The sequence below is a fragment of the Atractosteus spatula genome, chromosome 5 (assembly GCF_055471065.1).
Source record: "Atractosteus spatula isolate fAtrSpa1 chromosome 5, fAtrSpa1.hap1, whole genome shotgun sequence".
Classification (NCBI taxonomy): domain Eukaryota; kingdom Metazoa; phylum Chordata; class Actinopteri; order Semionotiformes; family Lepisosteidae; genus Atractosteus; species Atractosteus spatula.
In genome coordinates this window covers 30,173,316-30,191,055 of record NC_142710.1, presented here as the reverse complement: position 1 = coordinate 30,191,055, position 17,740 = coordinate 30,173,316, and the positions used below count along the sequence as shown (strand labels likewise).

The 17,740-nt window shown below is 37.1% G+C and overlaps 1 protein-coding gene across 1 annotated transcript in view; it reads right to left on the bottom strand.

The window, feature by feature from the left end:
• Positions 1-2,581: 2,581 nt before the first annotated feature.
• pitx3 (paired-like homeodomain 3) overlaps positions 2,582-17,740 on the bottom strand; it is a 40,862-nt gene continuing 25,703 nt past the window's right edge. The window contains exons 3-4 of the mRNA XM_088915150.1: positions 16,204-16,409; positions 2,582-4,958 (exon numbers count right to left, since the gene is read on the bottom strand). Of these exons, the coding sequence (XP_088771276.1) occupies positions 4,395-4,958; positions 16,204-16,409 (770 nt within the window). The 3' untranslated portion in view covers positions 2,582-4,394. The remainder of the gene's footprint in view (positions 4,959-16,203; positions 16,410-17,740) is intronic.

Here is a 17,740-nt window from a genome sequence, read left to right as displayed (position 1 = left end):
CAGGGTATTATCAATTTTCTTTTATTGGAACGATATAGCAGTTGCAGTTTGCTTCAGTTTATAAATATCTCTTTCCAATGTGACCATTTTTTTTACCTGTGTCTATATGAAGGGGAATAATTATTTTTCTTTCCGTCTGTTTACAATAAATCACCATTTAACCCAGATCACATGTGTAATAGAGTTAGTCGAGGCCACAATTTCTGCCCCAGGCCAGGAGAAGATGACATGTCCTTTGAAATGTGCATGGTCTGTTTCTTTCCAGTCTGCAAGCCTGATATGCAAACAGCATAATTTTCATATTGGGTATAGGAGTGACACACACACTGGTAACACATCCCAGGTGCCACCAAAATGGCAGAGGCTGCTGGCACTCAGTTATCTGAGGATAACCTAGCCAGGTCCCTTTGTCCATCCCTGTTGGTCCTCTAATGATTATGCATCACCCCAAGGTGCTGGCAGCCACTGTTAGGCAATGGCACTGATTTCGATTTCAACTGCTGACCTACTGTATTTGCTATAGGGAATATCTTGCATTTAACTAGATCAGCCAGTCAAGTATTACCAACTTTTTCTGTCATGAACTATTCTTTGGCTTTTTGTGTTACTGTGATGTTTCAAAATAACACAAAAACACTGACTTAATGTTTGTCCCAGGCAAACTCTTGCATCCTGATGGATTTCTATATTGACTCAAGTAAGATGAAAAGAACTAGAATTTTTCCAATATGGTGATGGCTGGCTTATTAATGTAAATTATTTCAGAACTAAAAGCATATTATATTTAAGTCCACAGGAATTTTGTTTTGCATTACCCACCTGGATTGTTGTTTTTGTGTTATTGGGAAGCAATTTGCCGCTCTATGGGGCCAAGCCTTTCATAAAAGATAATTTGGGTGTGGTTTTTATAGACTTTACTTCTTTTTTGTCAATTAACTTATCCATGAGAATAAAAGGTCTATGTACAGGCTGGATAAGTGCAATTTGTGCCAATTCTATTTTCAATTGACCTTGACACTGGATTTGCAGTTTTTAAAAATAACAGCCTGATGCATGGTAAATGACTTCTCTATGACCTGTTTTAGTTTTCATTATGCCTTACTCATCTGCAGTGTCTGTTTTTTGTTCTTATCCTTGCCATTTTAAAAGACACTCCCTTGTAGAGGTAGAGAAAGAGAGCTATAAGTTTACACCTGCTATCAATCTACAGAGCAAATGCACTGTAGAAAAGAATCCACAGTTTATCCACCAATGTAATAATACATTCACAGTCTGGTATCCATTAATCATATTGTATGCATATTAGGTTGAATACGTCAGCTCCTCAACAGCACAAAATGTTCGTTAGTCAGTAATTTCTGATGTTTTCCAACATGAAAAATAAGTTGGCATTATCAAAGGGATGCGTTAACCACTTCAGAAGTTAAAGCCAGTGATCTCACTTTTGATTCAGCTGTTTCACTGGTTTATTTTTAATGTGCAGCTGCTTCTCCATACATCAGAAATCAAAGGTCCTATTTTCCTATTAAAAAAAAAACTACAGAGTAAATTAAATGACTAGATTGAAAAATACCAAATAGTGAAATCACACTGTTTTAGTTTTGACTTCCTTTAAAATACTATCCCAACATATTTTATATTCTTTTAACCTGTCTATGATTAATGTTTTTTTTAAACTCCAGAGGAATAGTTTTTAAAGAATTGTCTATAGGAGTCTGACTTGTGTTAGATCCTTATCTTGCAGTTTTCAAAAAGATCACAAATTATTTGTTAATCATGAAGAAAGCACATACTATACACTTATTTAGATGTGGGAATGTGGCAATTCATTGGTTATTTCTTTATCTGATATGCCAGGATTGTGTGCAAATATACACTGATGTTTAATTCACACAGACTATGCTGTGTTGTTAACAGACTAGTTAATAATCAAAGTTTAGGTTGCAATATGAATATAAATTCCTATTTATGTCATTAGGGCATTAGCCCTGATGGCCATGATTTCATTCTCATGTATAGGATAGAAAGATAATGATTAAACAATCATTAACTGTATTTATTGAAGACCCTCATCCCAGATTCTTGTACTTAATGTAAGGTCTTTAAACCAAAAAATAAATTATAAAATGTATGGTCACCAGTAAACTAAAATCATTGCCATTCTTCGTATTCATTTTCCTTGTTTTATATCCTGTTTTCCCTGCAGTTTTTTCAATATCCATAAATTAAGATCTGAATACCCTTTTAACAAATACGATTCGACTTACTTCTAAAGACAAGCTTCAGTACATATTAATAAATCCTTTAAAACTGAACACCTGCAAGGGAAAACGTATTTGAGAAAAACATGAACTGATACCTAACCACGAAACAAAACTGTAATCTTTTTTTTTTCCAGGTGGTAATATGTCCTTTAATTTCAATACCTGTCTTAGTCAGGTATTATACCATATTCCTACATGACTAGTAAAGTCTGGTCATTAGATTTCCACCATTTCATTGTCCTTTATTCAGTTGTTTTGGTCAACTAGGGTATTATCTTCAATATTGTGTCCACAACTGAAACAAGCTCGGGGACATAAACATTAAAACAAAACTGAAGTTTATTAGAATGACAGAAATAGCGACACTGTATGAGAATTTGTTTTGCTCCTTAATGTGGAATATCCCTTTGGTCTTTGTGTTATCATACATATGAGATTTTGGTCTTTATAAGTTCAGTTACACCACAATGCGAGATTAACACTTGCCATTGCTGAATATTTCCATTTGTTTGCCATCTGTCTGTTCTAAGCAACCAGAATGTTGTACGAACACACATAAACCATCAGAAAGCAGAGAAAGTGATAGTTTTATTGTCATCCGAGTATTAATCAAAGGCCAGTTGTTTAACGATGTCTAAAACATACATGAAGTGAGATTGTATGTATTCTCATCGAAATGTTTTCGAATACTGCAAATTATTGAAAAAAGTGTCCTTTTTGATGGTTCCGCTGTCAGAGAGATCACAGAGAACTTAGACAAAGAACAGTGGAATATAATTTTAAAAATAACTTGGAACCATTGTAATTTATTGTGCATTATGAAGCTACTCGGTCATGACCTTTGCAAAGTTCTACATGAAAAAAATAATTTAAAAGCTAAAACCTTCCAATTGAAAATTTTTGTTTAGTAATGTGATTTGGTTGTGTAGCAAAACTGCCAAGAGGCAATTGGTTCTTTCTTCCTATAAGTTGTTTCTTTGTAGTCTTAATTTAATCTCACATGCTTGATCTTCCATGATCTGAGCGGTTTCCCTCATTATATCTCCCCCGGCAGCCCAAAGCATACTGCACAACTTACATAATGCTGGCACAGTCCTTCATAAAGTAAGGCAGAGGACCAAAAATGTCTGACTGTTATTGGATACCCTTTGCACACTAAGGTTGTCTGCCAAAGTATAGGTCAAATGTATCTGTTACAAGAAAATGCTCTATATCTTACCACTCAGAGGTCATCAGTCAGAAATAAAGACATTGGGAGAACTGGTATCTTCATAAAAAGTATTTTCTTATACATGAGCTATTGATAAACAGCATCAGTTTTAAATGAGACAAAGCAGGCTACACTGTAAAATGTTATTTTATGACAACATCACTCTTACATATTGTTTTTTTTTACAGAATGGACTCCTTTTTTGTAACATCAAACAACCCAGTATATTTAATGGCTTTTTTTTTCAAATGTCTAAATTTCTTTCTCTGCTGGATGTGATACTGTTGTTGAGAATGACCACTGCTGATATTCTTCTTTTAGTAGACAGTGCCCTTTGACCTGCTGAGGCAATGGAATTCAAAACAAAGATTAAAATTCCTAAAGGATGTACTCATAGTACGTCGATCTAGGTTCTGCTCTTGAAGAACATGCTTTTTTCCTCTTCAAAGTCCTACTTGTTTCATAGATAATTATTTCACATACAAAACAAAGAAAAGTCCATTATTTACATCCTTTAGCCCACACTACAACCACAGGTCCCCATATTTTATGGTTGTGAGGGCCATGCGTGTTTATATGTATGCCAACAGTGATATCAAAAAGCAGTCATCGCATCTTAAAACCATATTTTGTACGCTCATGCGGTCAAAATTATAGGAGTGGACATTCTGGACATTTTCAAAATTCCTTAAACGTTGGTCAGGTCAACTCAGGTAAAAAACAACAACAACAAAAAAAAACTGTCCATTAATTGATTATTTAAGGGTATGAGTGGTCCACCATAAACTGGGGTTTTCAAAAAGCTTATTCCTGTAGGGTTTTCATTCCAAGGCATACATTATTGTTTAAATTCTTTAAAAAAGGGTCATGAAGCAGTCACCTCTCGTACGGTTGCTTACAGTCAGTCACAGGGAGTGTCTTCATACGGGCCTGTCCACGGCGTATTGGCAGGGGCTCAGGTTGGAGACAGGGTTCTGCACCGCTGGGTAGGCGAAGTTGGCGTGCTGCTTGGCCTTCAGCCTGAGGCTGGCCAAGCTGGAATTGCATGTGTCTCTGTACATGTAGGGACTGGCGGTGGTGGCGTAGGGGCAGGCACTGGCAGAGACGGCCGAGTTCAGGGTGGGGCTGTTCAGGTTGTTGAGATTGCCAAGGTTGTTGAGGCCCGAGCCGGGCACGCCGGTCACGGCCGAGGGCACCATGGAGGATGCCATGTTCATGGAAGAGATGGAGCTGGGTGGTGAGAACATGGGTTGAGAGGAGAGAGGGCTGACATTCATGGAGTTGAAAAAGGGGAAGCTTTTGGCAGAAAGTGGGCTAGTGGCGAGACTCTTTGTGGCCCAGTTGTTGTAGGAGTAGCCTGAGTACATGTCATCATATGGCTGCATGAGTCCATTGAACTGGGCCCCAAAGCCATTCTTGCACAGCTCTGCCTGCTGGTTCCGTTCTCTCTTCCTCCACTTGGCCCGGCGGTTCTTAAACCACACCTGCACAGACAGGAAGAAAGCACAACACACCTGATGTCAGCCCTCTCACAGAAAGTGAAAGTTCCTGTTTTAACTTCTCCAAAAGAACACTTGTTCGATTGGAACCTGTGAACTCAACAGAAGTTGGAACCTGTGAAGCTGAACATGGCAGATATTGAATCAATGCAATTGTACATACAAAGCCACTGAAGTATCTCACTTACGGTGATGAAACAACAAACATACACTGAGCATAAAAAGAAACTTATTTCATAATTGCAACAAATTCAACTAGCAATCAGGAAAAGGACAAAATACTTTGTAGCCCATACACTGATAGTTTATTGAATACCCATAGGCATTTTCAAGTTTACATTTGTCAACCATAGATCAACAAGGGATCTATTATGAAAGCCACAGGCTAGTTCAGTGTGTTGACCACTGATGGAAACCTGCCTCTCATTTGTACAAGGTTGCGGATTCTGTCATGCGGGATTCTACCTCTGTCCTTTGGAAAACCCATAACAAATATGTGCCTCTTCACAGGTTTCAACAACTGTTCAATGGGTCACAAGTCTGGAAAGTGGGGCATCCATGGCATAAATGGTGTTAAATCAACTCTTCTCCTGAGCCCAACCAACTCTCTCACTAATGATCAGAATGATCTTTTAATCAAAATAGGCCAAAATCTGTAATCAGTATGCAGAATGTGTATAATTTTCCCAAAACATACAAAAATAAAGTGAACGTTTTTTAATACACAGTACACATTTTACTTTCGGTGAGCAGCCTTTACTTGCATATGTAAAATTAAAGAAACAAAGAAAAAGTCTACTTCATAATAACTGCTCGTCCAAGATCCAAAATGATTAAAATACTGCTGAATGGAAGCAATTTTAATGCTAAAATAATGGTAGCCAATATTTTATACGTTCCTGAAAGCTGTGAAACAGCTCAAAAAAGCCTTGAGGAGATGCTCAGTATGAGGCTTTTGAATTAAATTGTGTAATGATGAGGCCACTGTCGACAACCTATATAAAATCCGCAACGTTCAGATTTTGGCATATTCTCTGGCCCAGACCCTCATGGCTGAGACTGAAGGATAGCCGGCAGGCCGTGAAGATGAGATTGTTGGAATTATTTTAAATATGCTGAAAGGGGCAGCAGCAGGGGGGGTGATAAGGACGACAGGGAATTTGACATGACAAACACATAGACAGGAACTGACATCTAGTTGCACTATATATATATACGGCACATAAATTAAATGATGTCTGCAAGAGGGTGTCACTTCAAAAGAACTAGTGCATGAATGGCAAAAAGATAAACAGAATACATCTGCTGTTGAACTGGTGTTGGAGGACCAGTAGATGGCATTCTTTCCTCTGGACCAAACATTCCAAACCAGCATGTGACCATGATTTGGGGAAGTTGTTGACATCGATGAACTCTCCGTTTGGGAGAGCACTCCTAGAATACTCATTGGGGTGGTAGGTGCTATGTACTGTAAGTGTCACGCGTCATTAACAAAGATATTGTGATTGTTGCACAAAGTCTTGAAAAATGTGCTGAAAGAAATGAAAAACCCTTCAAGGTTACCAAATATTTCTGTAGCTATGTTTTTTGTAAGCCAAAAGTGGGATAAAATGATCAATGAACAATCCACCTCAAATGCAGCATAAACCCCAGAAAACAACCTGGGTTGAGCTCAAACCATTAATAAAATATGTGCATATATATACACGCACTGTAAGACTACTAAAATGAAGGGGGAACTTTACATAATACATGACGGTATTATATGGAGTGAACCCATATTGTAAAGAAAGGTGTTTAAAGTAGGAGTGTCTTCAGCTGTTGCATTCTTTGTTACCAGACAACAACTGCCTCATTAATGATACAATACAACCAGTAACCATTCTACAAAGCCTTCATTTTATACTTTCATTTATATACAGAAATAAATCCACCTTGACTGATGAGGACTGCATATTGATTTTTATTAAAATCACTGAGAAGGTCTTCCATTCCTGAGAGCTGTACCTGCTCACTGGAGTGCCTGAATAAATAAACAGAGGGATGTGTGAACTTTCTTTGTTTACCAGGAGTCCTCTCTGCCATTCGTGTAACTCAAACCTCTGCACTGGGTGAAACAAAACCAAAGTCAGGAGTGGAGCCCTGTTAGAACCTGTGCCTAACAGTCACACAAGCTGCATGTGAAGAAACTCTCTCTGTAAAAACGTGCATGAGATAAGAGTCATCACAGTTCTGGCAACAGCATTATATTGAACAATCACAAAAGAGCACTCCTAGAATACTCATTGGGGTGGTAGGTGCTATGTACTGTAAGTGTCACGCGTCATTAACAAAGATATTGTGATTGTTGCACAAAGTCTTGAAAAATGTGCTGAAAGAAATGAAAAACCCTTCAAGGTTACCAAATATTTCTGTAGCTATGTTTTTTGTAAGCCAAAAGTGGGATAAAATGATCAATGAACAATCCACCTCAAATGCAGCATAAACCCCAGAAAACAACCTGGGTTGAGCTCAAACCATTAATAAAATATGTGCATATATATACACGCACTGTAAGACTACTAAAATGAAGGGGGAACTTTACATAATACATGACGGTATTATATGGAGTGAACCCATATTGTAAAGAAAGGTGTTTAAAGTAGGAGTGTCTTCAGCTGTTGCATTCTTTGTTACCAGACAACAACTGCCTCATTAATGATACAATACAACCAGTAACCATTCTACAAAGCCTTCATTTTATACTTTCATTTATATACAGAAATAAATCCACCTTGACTGATGAGGACTGCATATTGATTTTTATTAAAATCACTGAGAAGGTCTTCCATTCCTGAGAGCTGTACCTGCTCACTGGAGTGCCTGAATAAATAAACAGAGGGATGTGTGAACTTTCTTTGTTTACCAGGAGTCCTCTCTGCCATTCGTGTAACTCAAACCTCTGCACTGGGTGAAACAAAACCAAAGTCAGGAGTGGAGCCCTGTTAGAACCTGTGCCTAACAGTCACACAAGCTGCATGTGAAGAAACTCTCTCTGTAAAAACGTGCATGAGATAAGAGTCATCACAGTTCTGGCAACAGCATTATATTGAACAATCACAAAAGAAAGAATGAGTCACAAGTGCAACTTTGTAAGAGGAAAAAAAACACAGGTGATAAATTTGTCCGTACTGCCAATAAACCTTGTGAGTGCTAGTAGATTGCTATCACTGTAAGCCAAAATGTATTTTTTTAAATTCATCTGATAGTTAAAACAATTGTTAATTTCTGATCCTAATTAATGTAATTACAATATACATTTTCTAAAATGTTGATTTACATGGCTATTGAAAGATTGCATTTAATTTCAAAGGTAAAAAATATTGAAAACTCATTATTCCACAATGTATGATATATAGGCTATTAATTCTGTATAAAATGCATGGTATTCCTGGCAGTTAATAGTGAACATGCGCACACTTACAGGTTACTGTTCTTAGTTTAATCAGAGTAATATCATATTTGCATAAATATGCAAGATATTGAAAAAGCACATGGCTTTAAATTTGAAATCATTTCTAAAACACTTCCCTTGGGACTCTGTCAAAAATAATAATAAATCCATTAAGTAAAACTGTATTATTAAATAGTCATGTCGAATGTAATTTATTAAAATGATTAAATTCAGAGTTAACTTCAGAGTTTTTAATGAAAAAGTGTCAAGCAGAAACTGTTTTCTTCTCATTTTGTCGACTCTAAGACCCTATTTTTAGAGAGCACAGAGAGATTAAATTTATAAAAGTAAATTTCAATTGAAGAAATATTTAATTCTGTGCTCAGAGAAAGATCTATAAAATATATGAACCATTTTCTTCAACTGACATTTGAGGTAGTGCATCTTCTGTATATGTGCAAGTGTAGAGCGAATTAGCTGATTCCTGCAATATATGACTCAGATAAATTATATAAATGTACATTTTGTTCCAGATTAAAAAAATATGTGTTTTCTATTGAAAAAAACAATATAATGAATATCAGCTGCACTTAAAAATGTATTCCAAATCATTATAGCTCTTTTGACCTATAAGACAAATTTAAAGAGATTACAGGGCAAACAGCTGTCCAATGCATACTATTAAGAAACAATTTAAACCAATTTGAACCCTCTTCATAGCCTCAATTACGTCATCTGCAACTTTCAAGTTAATGTCAAAGGTTTGCAAACCAAACTTCTACTAATAAAACCTTAATTTGTACAGATGATTGATCCATTTTCCTTTAAAATCAAGTCCAGCAGTTAGGGTTTATGTTTCCGAACTAAACATAACTCTTCTATTTTTACAAGTGAGGTGTCAGGAAATTTGTTATTGCACGAAACAGAACGCCTTTGCAGAAAGCCACATGCAATGTGTTCTGCTATTATGGACTGATTTATTTGTTAGTTTCTTGTGAAGGAAAAGCTACATTTTGCTTTAAAGCCAATTTGCCTATCCAAAACACTGCAAAGCAGGGCAGTAGCATATTAAAAGACAGGCTCACTTGTACACATTAAATTACAGTATCCCATTTGAATTTAAAAGGATAGATAGACTTTAAATCTGTTTTCATTCATACTATAAAAATATAATTTCAAATCTCTAAGAAAATATATCACCCCTCTATCATTAGGTTCCGAAAACCTTACATTTTTTTCTCAGTGTATTAACGTTTGGCTTTACACTTCACTAATTCACTTATCTTGTGAATTTACTGAATTATTGAACCAGATTATGTTTTCGATATATTGCTGCCTAAGTGAAGCCGTCTGTTTATTTACACATTATAAATCATAGTACCATAGATCACTTCTCCATTAAAACCTAATGTGAGATACAGTATATTTTCCGTCTTTTGGTTCCTGGGTTTTAGCCATGGTACTTACTTAAGAATAGACTAAAAGACCTAATGAGTGTAACTTCTTTGCTATTTGCTTGTCAAAAATATTTTGTTAGTTTGGTTATCAGAACACACAAATATATATTCACAGAAGAATGTTAAAACTGTTTACAACACACATACTGGGCCTTATTATCACCTCTGGTGTGCTCATCAGCAACCCGAATGCCCTCAATCTCAATCTGGGAATTTCAGATTATCTAACTGTTTTGAATTGAGGGTTCCAGTATCGGCTTGCAAACATAAGCATAATATTAGGTTTCTCAGCAGCAAGTCCATAAATTCAGATTTGTTTTCCCAATTCATTTAGGTTCTCTTGACCCTCGCTTTTAATATTTTCATGCCATCTCGCCTCAGCAGATATCTGTGATTACTAAAATGAAACCCACATCCTTGTCTTTGGATCATAATTCATCAGTCTTGCTTTCTATAAGATTTGCCATTCACTGTCCAATTGTTGTACATTTCATCAATGAATCATTAGATAACTTGTAGTTACTATCCCCCTCTTTAAAAGTAGAACTTAAACTCCAGCCATTTTTGGCTTAGGCTCTAGAACGTGCTGTTGCCATTCAGTTACAAGATCATTTATCTTCCAAAAATGTGTCATAGACCATTAAGATTCTTGTGCCATCTCTCCTCGCAGATATCTGTGATCACTTAAATGAAACCCAGCTCCTGTTCCTTGGATCATAATTCAACAGTCTTGCTTTGTATACGTTTTGCAAGATCATTTATCTTCCAGAAAGGTATCATAGACCATTTCAATCTGTTTTTGCCATGCATAGCATACTGTACTATGGGAATTTGTGAAAGGATGACATTTTGGAAGACTGACTGTCACTAAAACAGTATGTAGATACTGTACTTGCACATTTGCGACTGTATTCCCCTTATGCTTTTTCTTTTTCTTCAAAAAGTGTCTTCTTTTTATCTTCAAAAGTTGAAACCTTGGAAAAAAATCACGCATATCCAACTAATTCCATCCAACTGCATGAATTCTGTTTTTTTCCAGTGTACCCTTTAAATTTCCAATCCACTGAATAACATTCACTTGAGGGTGCCGTTGATATGAAGTGCTTTCTTACCAGATATCAAAAGTACGAAGAATGTAATCTAGTTTATTTTAATTTAGATTTTCAAAAACTCATGTGACTTTTAATGCAGCCATATTATTGTTGATCTTTTTAATTGGAATATTTTTTCCAACAGTGTGCATAAACCATCAACATCTTTCTTCAAATTCAAAATCTGATTATATTCTCTCCTCTTCAAGTAATGCAGTATGCAGTGTATTATTTCACAGTCTACTGAGACTACTTTTATTATTTTTAGATTGAAAAGTAATCGCATTGTACCTGTGTATGATTGGTCCATTCCTAATTTATTTGTTTCTCAGTTGATGTAAAAATCACACTTAAATAGAACAACTTCCTAAAATCACAATTTAATAAACCCTGGAAGGGGAGCTTCAATGATAGAATTTCCTTCATGTATTACAAAGTTGGAATGAACTCTGTGACCATGTGGTCAGGATTAAATGTCACTGGAGGTTTAAGATTTTACTGTGCAGGCAAGTGCAATCTGATACGTATTTGTGCTTAATATCCACAAGCGTTGTCTAGTGTTCACTCTGGACAGCATGCAACAAAACTGCAAAATCACCCTTCCATTTCTCACTCTTTGTAATCTACAGGGTCTGGATGTTTTTTTTAGGTTTGTTTTTCTTTCAATGTGCAACATCTGTATTTCTGTTTTGTAAAAGTGCTTTTTCAAAACAAGTTTACAGTTCCAACAGATTGAGTCAATACAACAAAGAGGTGTAATATTGTAATAAGGAATAAGAAGGCCTACAAAAAATAATTATATATGATGTTTAAATCAAAGGCTTCAGACAAATTATTTTAGTGCCTTGGACAGTTTATCTACAATGGAAAGTAAATGTAAATGGAAGACATTTAGTAAAAATAATGTCATCTTACAACCTAATGGTACAGTATAATTAATATTATACTCTTAGATCAGTAGAGCTTTAATCACTTAAAAACAGTCAATTTAAAAAAAAAGCATTATTTTGAAGTAAGAAAAAGTAATTCACGACTTAAAAAAAAGGTTATGACCATTTCCGTCTGAATTCCAATTAACTTCCTCTAGCTTCCCAAGACCTATTAGTACACTCTTTAATTTGTCTCCACCCCACAATTGGATATTTTTAAACATTAAACCAGACAAAAAATAAAAATCGGTCCACTAGGCTGACAATTATGTAGAATCTCATACACTAGTAGAGCCCTTTTTGAGATCCATCCATCCATTTTCTAAATCCTTCATTCAGGGTTGTGGGGGAGCTGGAGCCTATCCCAGCAAGAAATGGGTGCAGGGCAGGACACACCCTGGACGGGATGCCTGTCCGTCAAAGGGCAGACAGACATACACTCACGCCAAAGCCCATTTTCCAAGAAACCAATTGACCCATGTTCCACCTTATTTGTTAGAAGGTCCTAGGATCAACAGGCCAGAACCATTTATCAAGTAAACAATTACAGATAAACAACTTGAATTTCATTTTAAATAAAAGAAATTGACTTATCTTATTGTAAATTGACATCTTATTGTATTTACAAAATATTGAGGCTTCTTAAATCAACAGCCTCCTTTAAGTGCCGTGGAGAATAACTGAAGCAATGTGGTACATAAATTATTCTTTTATAAAGAACTCATTTTTTCGTTTCATTCAAATTCATAAAATGTGCATATAATTGAGATCTTTAGCTGATGTGCTAACTGACTGTTCCATTAAAATATTCCGCAGCCCATGAATCACCAAGTCACTTGCAGTATATGGAAGGGGACATCCTTCAGTATTGCACAGGCTTCAGTCACTTTACAAATGGCCTGTCTATATTTCGCCAGTGCCCACAAAACATTGTGTGGCAAAAATTCCTCTTCTTAATCAGCTTTGATTCTTTTGAAATGCCATCTTTTCTGCATTAGTAAAAAGAACAAGATCAAAGATAACAAGAAAGCAGCACATTACAGGAAATCTGTAGAATGCAACCGATTGTGAGGATTCGGTCTTTTGTCTTGTCGTTGTATGCTTTGCTTAATGCAGAGGGAGTTCTTCTCAGGTGTGCCAGGGACTACAATTCTGAGAAACAGTTTTCTTTATCTGTCTGTTGCTTCATAATGTTAGTAAATGGGCAACTCCATATTCTTGGTGTCTTTGTTGATTTTACTTCACACACATCCTTCAGATGTTGTACTGTTTTACAGTGTATGGTGGAGATGTACTGTATGGCGAGGGTTTTGCAACATCTTATGCCCAACTGGGATTACAAAATTCCAAAGTTCTCTGGCATAAATAGGGATTTAAGGAGCTTCTGTTTTAGTTTTCTCATCCATAACAAACAAGATTTCATACTAAATTACCTTTCATATGGATAGCATGAATCTTTTCCACTGGTTGTCAGGTACATCGTGACACAAGATAAGATCACTTTATTAGCCATATACACTTTTTTGCATTAGGAACTTGTCTTTTCCCATACCCCAGCTTGCTCTCCATGAGACACACGAACGGGGAGAGAGAAGCTTGGGGTCAGAGCACAGGGTCAGCCATTTATGCAGCGCCCCTGGAGCAGCTGGGGTTAAGGGCCTTGCTCAGAGACCCAACGGAGGATTCCTCTGCCAGCCTTGGGATTTGAACCGGCAACCTTCCAGATCCTTAGTCACAGTGCCACTGCTCTGCCCAATTATCCGAATTACCCGAATATCACCCGTCATCATCCATCAGAGTCTGCTTAAGTACTATGAGTACATAATTGTAACTATGTAGTTTATACTGTCTTTAGATGTACTGTGGAGTCATCATTGGTTCCGGTCACACTGGAATGACAAAACCTACCCGAAGAGCAGGATGACATGGACACTAGGAAAGTGATCAGGAGTTCAAATTGAACCTTTCTGAGATTAGCTTTAATTCTCGAACAAAACTGCCACTCACTGTACCAGTGCTCATGAGACTCCTGCTCCTTGAGTAGGGTACTGTCAGAGCCACTAGTGCCTCTTCTGGGCCAAACTACCAAAATATGATATACCGAGCATCAAAAGGCACTATCTGTTAGAAGAGTAAAAATGACAAATATACAGTATAATGCCGGAGTACTGTCACACCACAATGAGCCTGCAGGTAGAGGCTCCAGGACTTGATCATTGTAGTACCATGCAGTCAGGTTGCCCTCATTACCTGTGTAGCTCTAAGACACTTCTGCAGAGATCATCACGTCTGGTCCTTCATTAGTATTGTTCTGCATGTCTCTACCACACTTGCTAATATAGTATCTGTAAGGGTGATCTACACATGATCTTGGTTCATCAGTTCAATAGGACTTGAGTCCACCTGAGATATTGCTCCAATGTAATGATGGCATGTAGGTACTGTTCTCTTGCTAAGTGGAGTATATCGCTGAGGAGTGAGTTGGTGCTTATGCAGCAGGCAAAGCCATTCAAGTATATAAAGGCCAGTCAAGAATGATCAATTAGTTCACTCATTCGATATTCTAAATTGTATACTTTACTTTTCAAAAATCATAAATGCATAAATAGAATGATGGTTTTCTTTTGATGCTCAGTACACTCACAGTGGTCAGATTGTAGTTGCTAAGTCACAGTATAAACCCTAGTATACATGTAATATATGCATACTAGTATATACAGTAGGTGAGCCCCAGTATAGTATATACAGAGTGCTGTGTGAGTGGGGAGTTGGGGGTGTAGTGTGTTACTAACATCCGGGAATGCTCAGGCACAAACAGCAGTGTTACAAACATGGCAGAACCTGCATTTCATATTACCCTGAGAAGGAAGATTGGGCTCTATATGTGTTTGTACATTAAGTATCAAGCACATGTAACACAAAACAAAAAATGATTTTTTTTCTTGCTCACAGGTAATTGTAAGGAACTAAAAATTAATTTTGTTGTCTCCATGTTTACGCCAGTTTCGAAAATTCCTAGAATCAGAATCTTGGTGAAAATTTTAACATGAATTTAGAAAGATTAGATCCATTTCTCGTCACTTAATTCCCACACTCTCCTTGGGGTTTTCCAGTGTATGAATGTGCCGGGTTTTGGCAGGAGTGTCTGCAAGGAGTGGGTGGGTTTTGGACACAAAATCATGGCGACTGCCAGGGGATACAAGGCATCGTGAAGTACAGGATTCATCAGAAGAACAGTATGGCATACTGTTTTATACAGGCCCATTTTGAGTAGTACTTATGCAAACACACACATCAATTCGTCTATCATGGAAGAAAAATAGGTTTCATTTGTTTTTCAGTAAAAAATTTAAAGGTGCATTTTAAACAGATTTTGTTGGTGACAATTCTGTGGTAAAAAAAAAAAGAAAGGCCGTGTTAAGTGTCCTTAAAAGGCTTCAAGCTGACCAAAAAAGCAGGAATCTGTTTCAATTTATTTAAAACAGGGTAATGCAAATTAGCCTGCAGGCCCTCTGGAACAGGCTTAAAGTCTTGACAGTTTGCTTTGTGCTGCCAATTTTCCTCTCCAGCCTTCCCCGAGTAATTGGACTCTCCACTCTTTGGAGTAACCAAATATGACGCCATTGTAATCTCCTACAATTAAGGCAAGAGACAACCAAAAATAGATAAACAAATGCTGCTGGGAAAAACCACAGCTAGCCTTGCAATCTAATTTAGGTCTGTATACCGAGAGCCATTCAAATACAATAAAACAATAGAATTTAATGCTTCACGGAATACATTGGATATAGAAACTTAATTTTAAAGGGAAAACTAATGTTTAACTTTTTTCAGATAAATATGGAAAAGTACATTAAAGAATGAATAACAACAATGATGTTTCAGAAAAAAGTAATATCTGAACATTATGGCACATACAAAGCAAAGTTAACAAACGTTAACAAAAACGACCCATTAAAATTAAGTGTAACATACTGTATTACCACAATATTCATGTGAATTTTCATTCACAGAGCTGATGGAGGATTTGGAACACCTATCCACTGTACAGGAATCGGTTTTTATCATTGTCAGAGACCAATGATCTAGAGCAGAGGTGTCCAGTCCTGCTCCTGGAGGGCCAGTGTGTCTGTTATGTTTTTCTTCCAACTCCACTCTTAATGAGCCTAACCAGCTGGTTCCTGGCCCAGTTTAACAGCTTCTCCCAGCTCGTTGGATGCTGCTGCTTTACAGAGACCTTGGAAACCCGCAGAAACAACGGCTCTCCAGGACAAGGACTGGCCTGCTCTGATCTAGAGGCGTCTGTTTGGTGTGACGTACCCTGACCCGGGCCTCTGTAAGGTTCGTCCACACGGCAATCTCCTCCCTGGTGCTCATGTCCGGGTAGCGGTTCCTCTGGAAGGTGGCCTCCAGCTCCTGCAGCTGCTGGCTGGTGAAGTGGGTACGCTGCCTCCGCTGTTTCTTCTTCAGAGAGCCCTCCTCCGCGTTCGACTCGTCCGTCTGATTCTGGTGGGACTTCTCCGTGTCTGGCACGCAAGCAAACATCAGTCACAACCAGGACTCCCAAACCCACACACACACACAAAAACATGGTTCACTTTCACGGAGTTAGCGATTTCAAGTTTACAAAACAAAGGGTTGTTTTTTCTTCATTTCACTGAAACTGTAAAATATAAAAATGTATTTTTAAAAGGAAATATAGCACTTATAATAGTATATAGTGTAGTATATAATATAATAGTACATAGTATAGTATATAATATAACAGTATATAGTGTAGTATATCATATAATAGGATATAGCCGTAGTATGCTGTGTGTTCCTGGTCAGGTTTGAGGCAGTCTGTCGGCTGTATTGTAAGCACAGGACACAAGATAGAACTACATCCTGGACAGAGCACCACTCACTGCAGGGCATGAACATAAACGCACACAAGCACATATGGATAATATGCAGACCACGATTACTCTGACATCTAGTACATGTTTGGAAGGTTTGAGAAAACCAGAGCACCCAGCAAAAATCCAACTGAGCATGAGGGGAACATGCAAACTCCATACCGAGGATCTCCCAGTCCAAACATCAAACCCAGGACTGAAGAGCTGTGAAGCAGCAGAACTAACTACCACACCAGCAGATATAACTACCTGTAACTACTTTTTTTAAGAATAAAAAGTGAAATGTCATCCTCTACTTAAGATTCGTTTAATTCACTGCTTTAATTATTCAGGAGCCAAGCACAAGGTTAAGATTTAACATGAAGGATGTGTGCTTTAATCAAACATAAAGTCATCATTCAATAATGGCTGCTTATATTCAATTATTAATTACAGTTCGGTGTTAATGAAGGGTTCTTAACCTAGTTATGCATAGATAAATTTAATTTATCAAGACAGAGATGTTATTTTAAAAAATGTGATACAGGCCTTAACACAATAGCTTATAGTATGTCAGTCCAAAGTAATATATAGCTTAGAATACATACCTAGTTTTATCGCATCTGTGTCGCATCTGGAGTTATTTCTGAATTATACAGAAATCGGGAATTTAGCGATGTATGAAATATGGGACATATTCCCTTTGCTTGTCTGAAGCTTTTGTTTTTAACGTTTTAAATGTAGCTTATTGTTAGGTACGTCCAGAAACTTTGAGAGAAATGTACATTAATAAGCTGACAAATTCGCCGTCATTAATTTCAGTTCATTTGCCCTCAGAAATAACTTCACTTGAGACATTTTTTTGCTCTTCTGTAATTCGCTGGATTGCTGAACTGTTCGTGCTTTTGAATATAGTTTATCTTTATTTTAATGTGTCCTTACTTGTGTCTGTTTCGGAAAGTATGTCTTTTAAATGATTG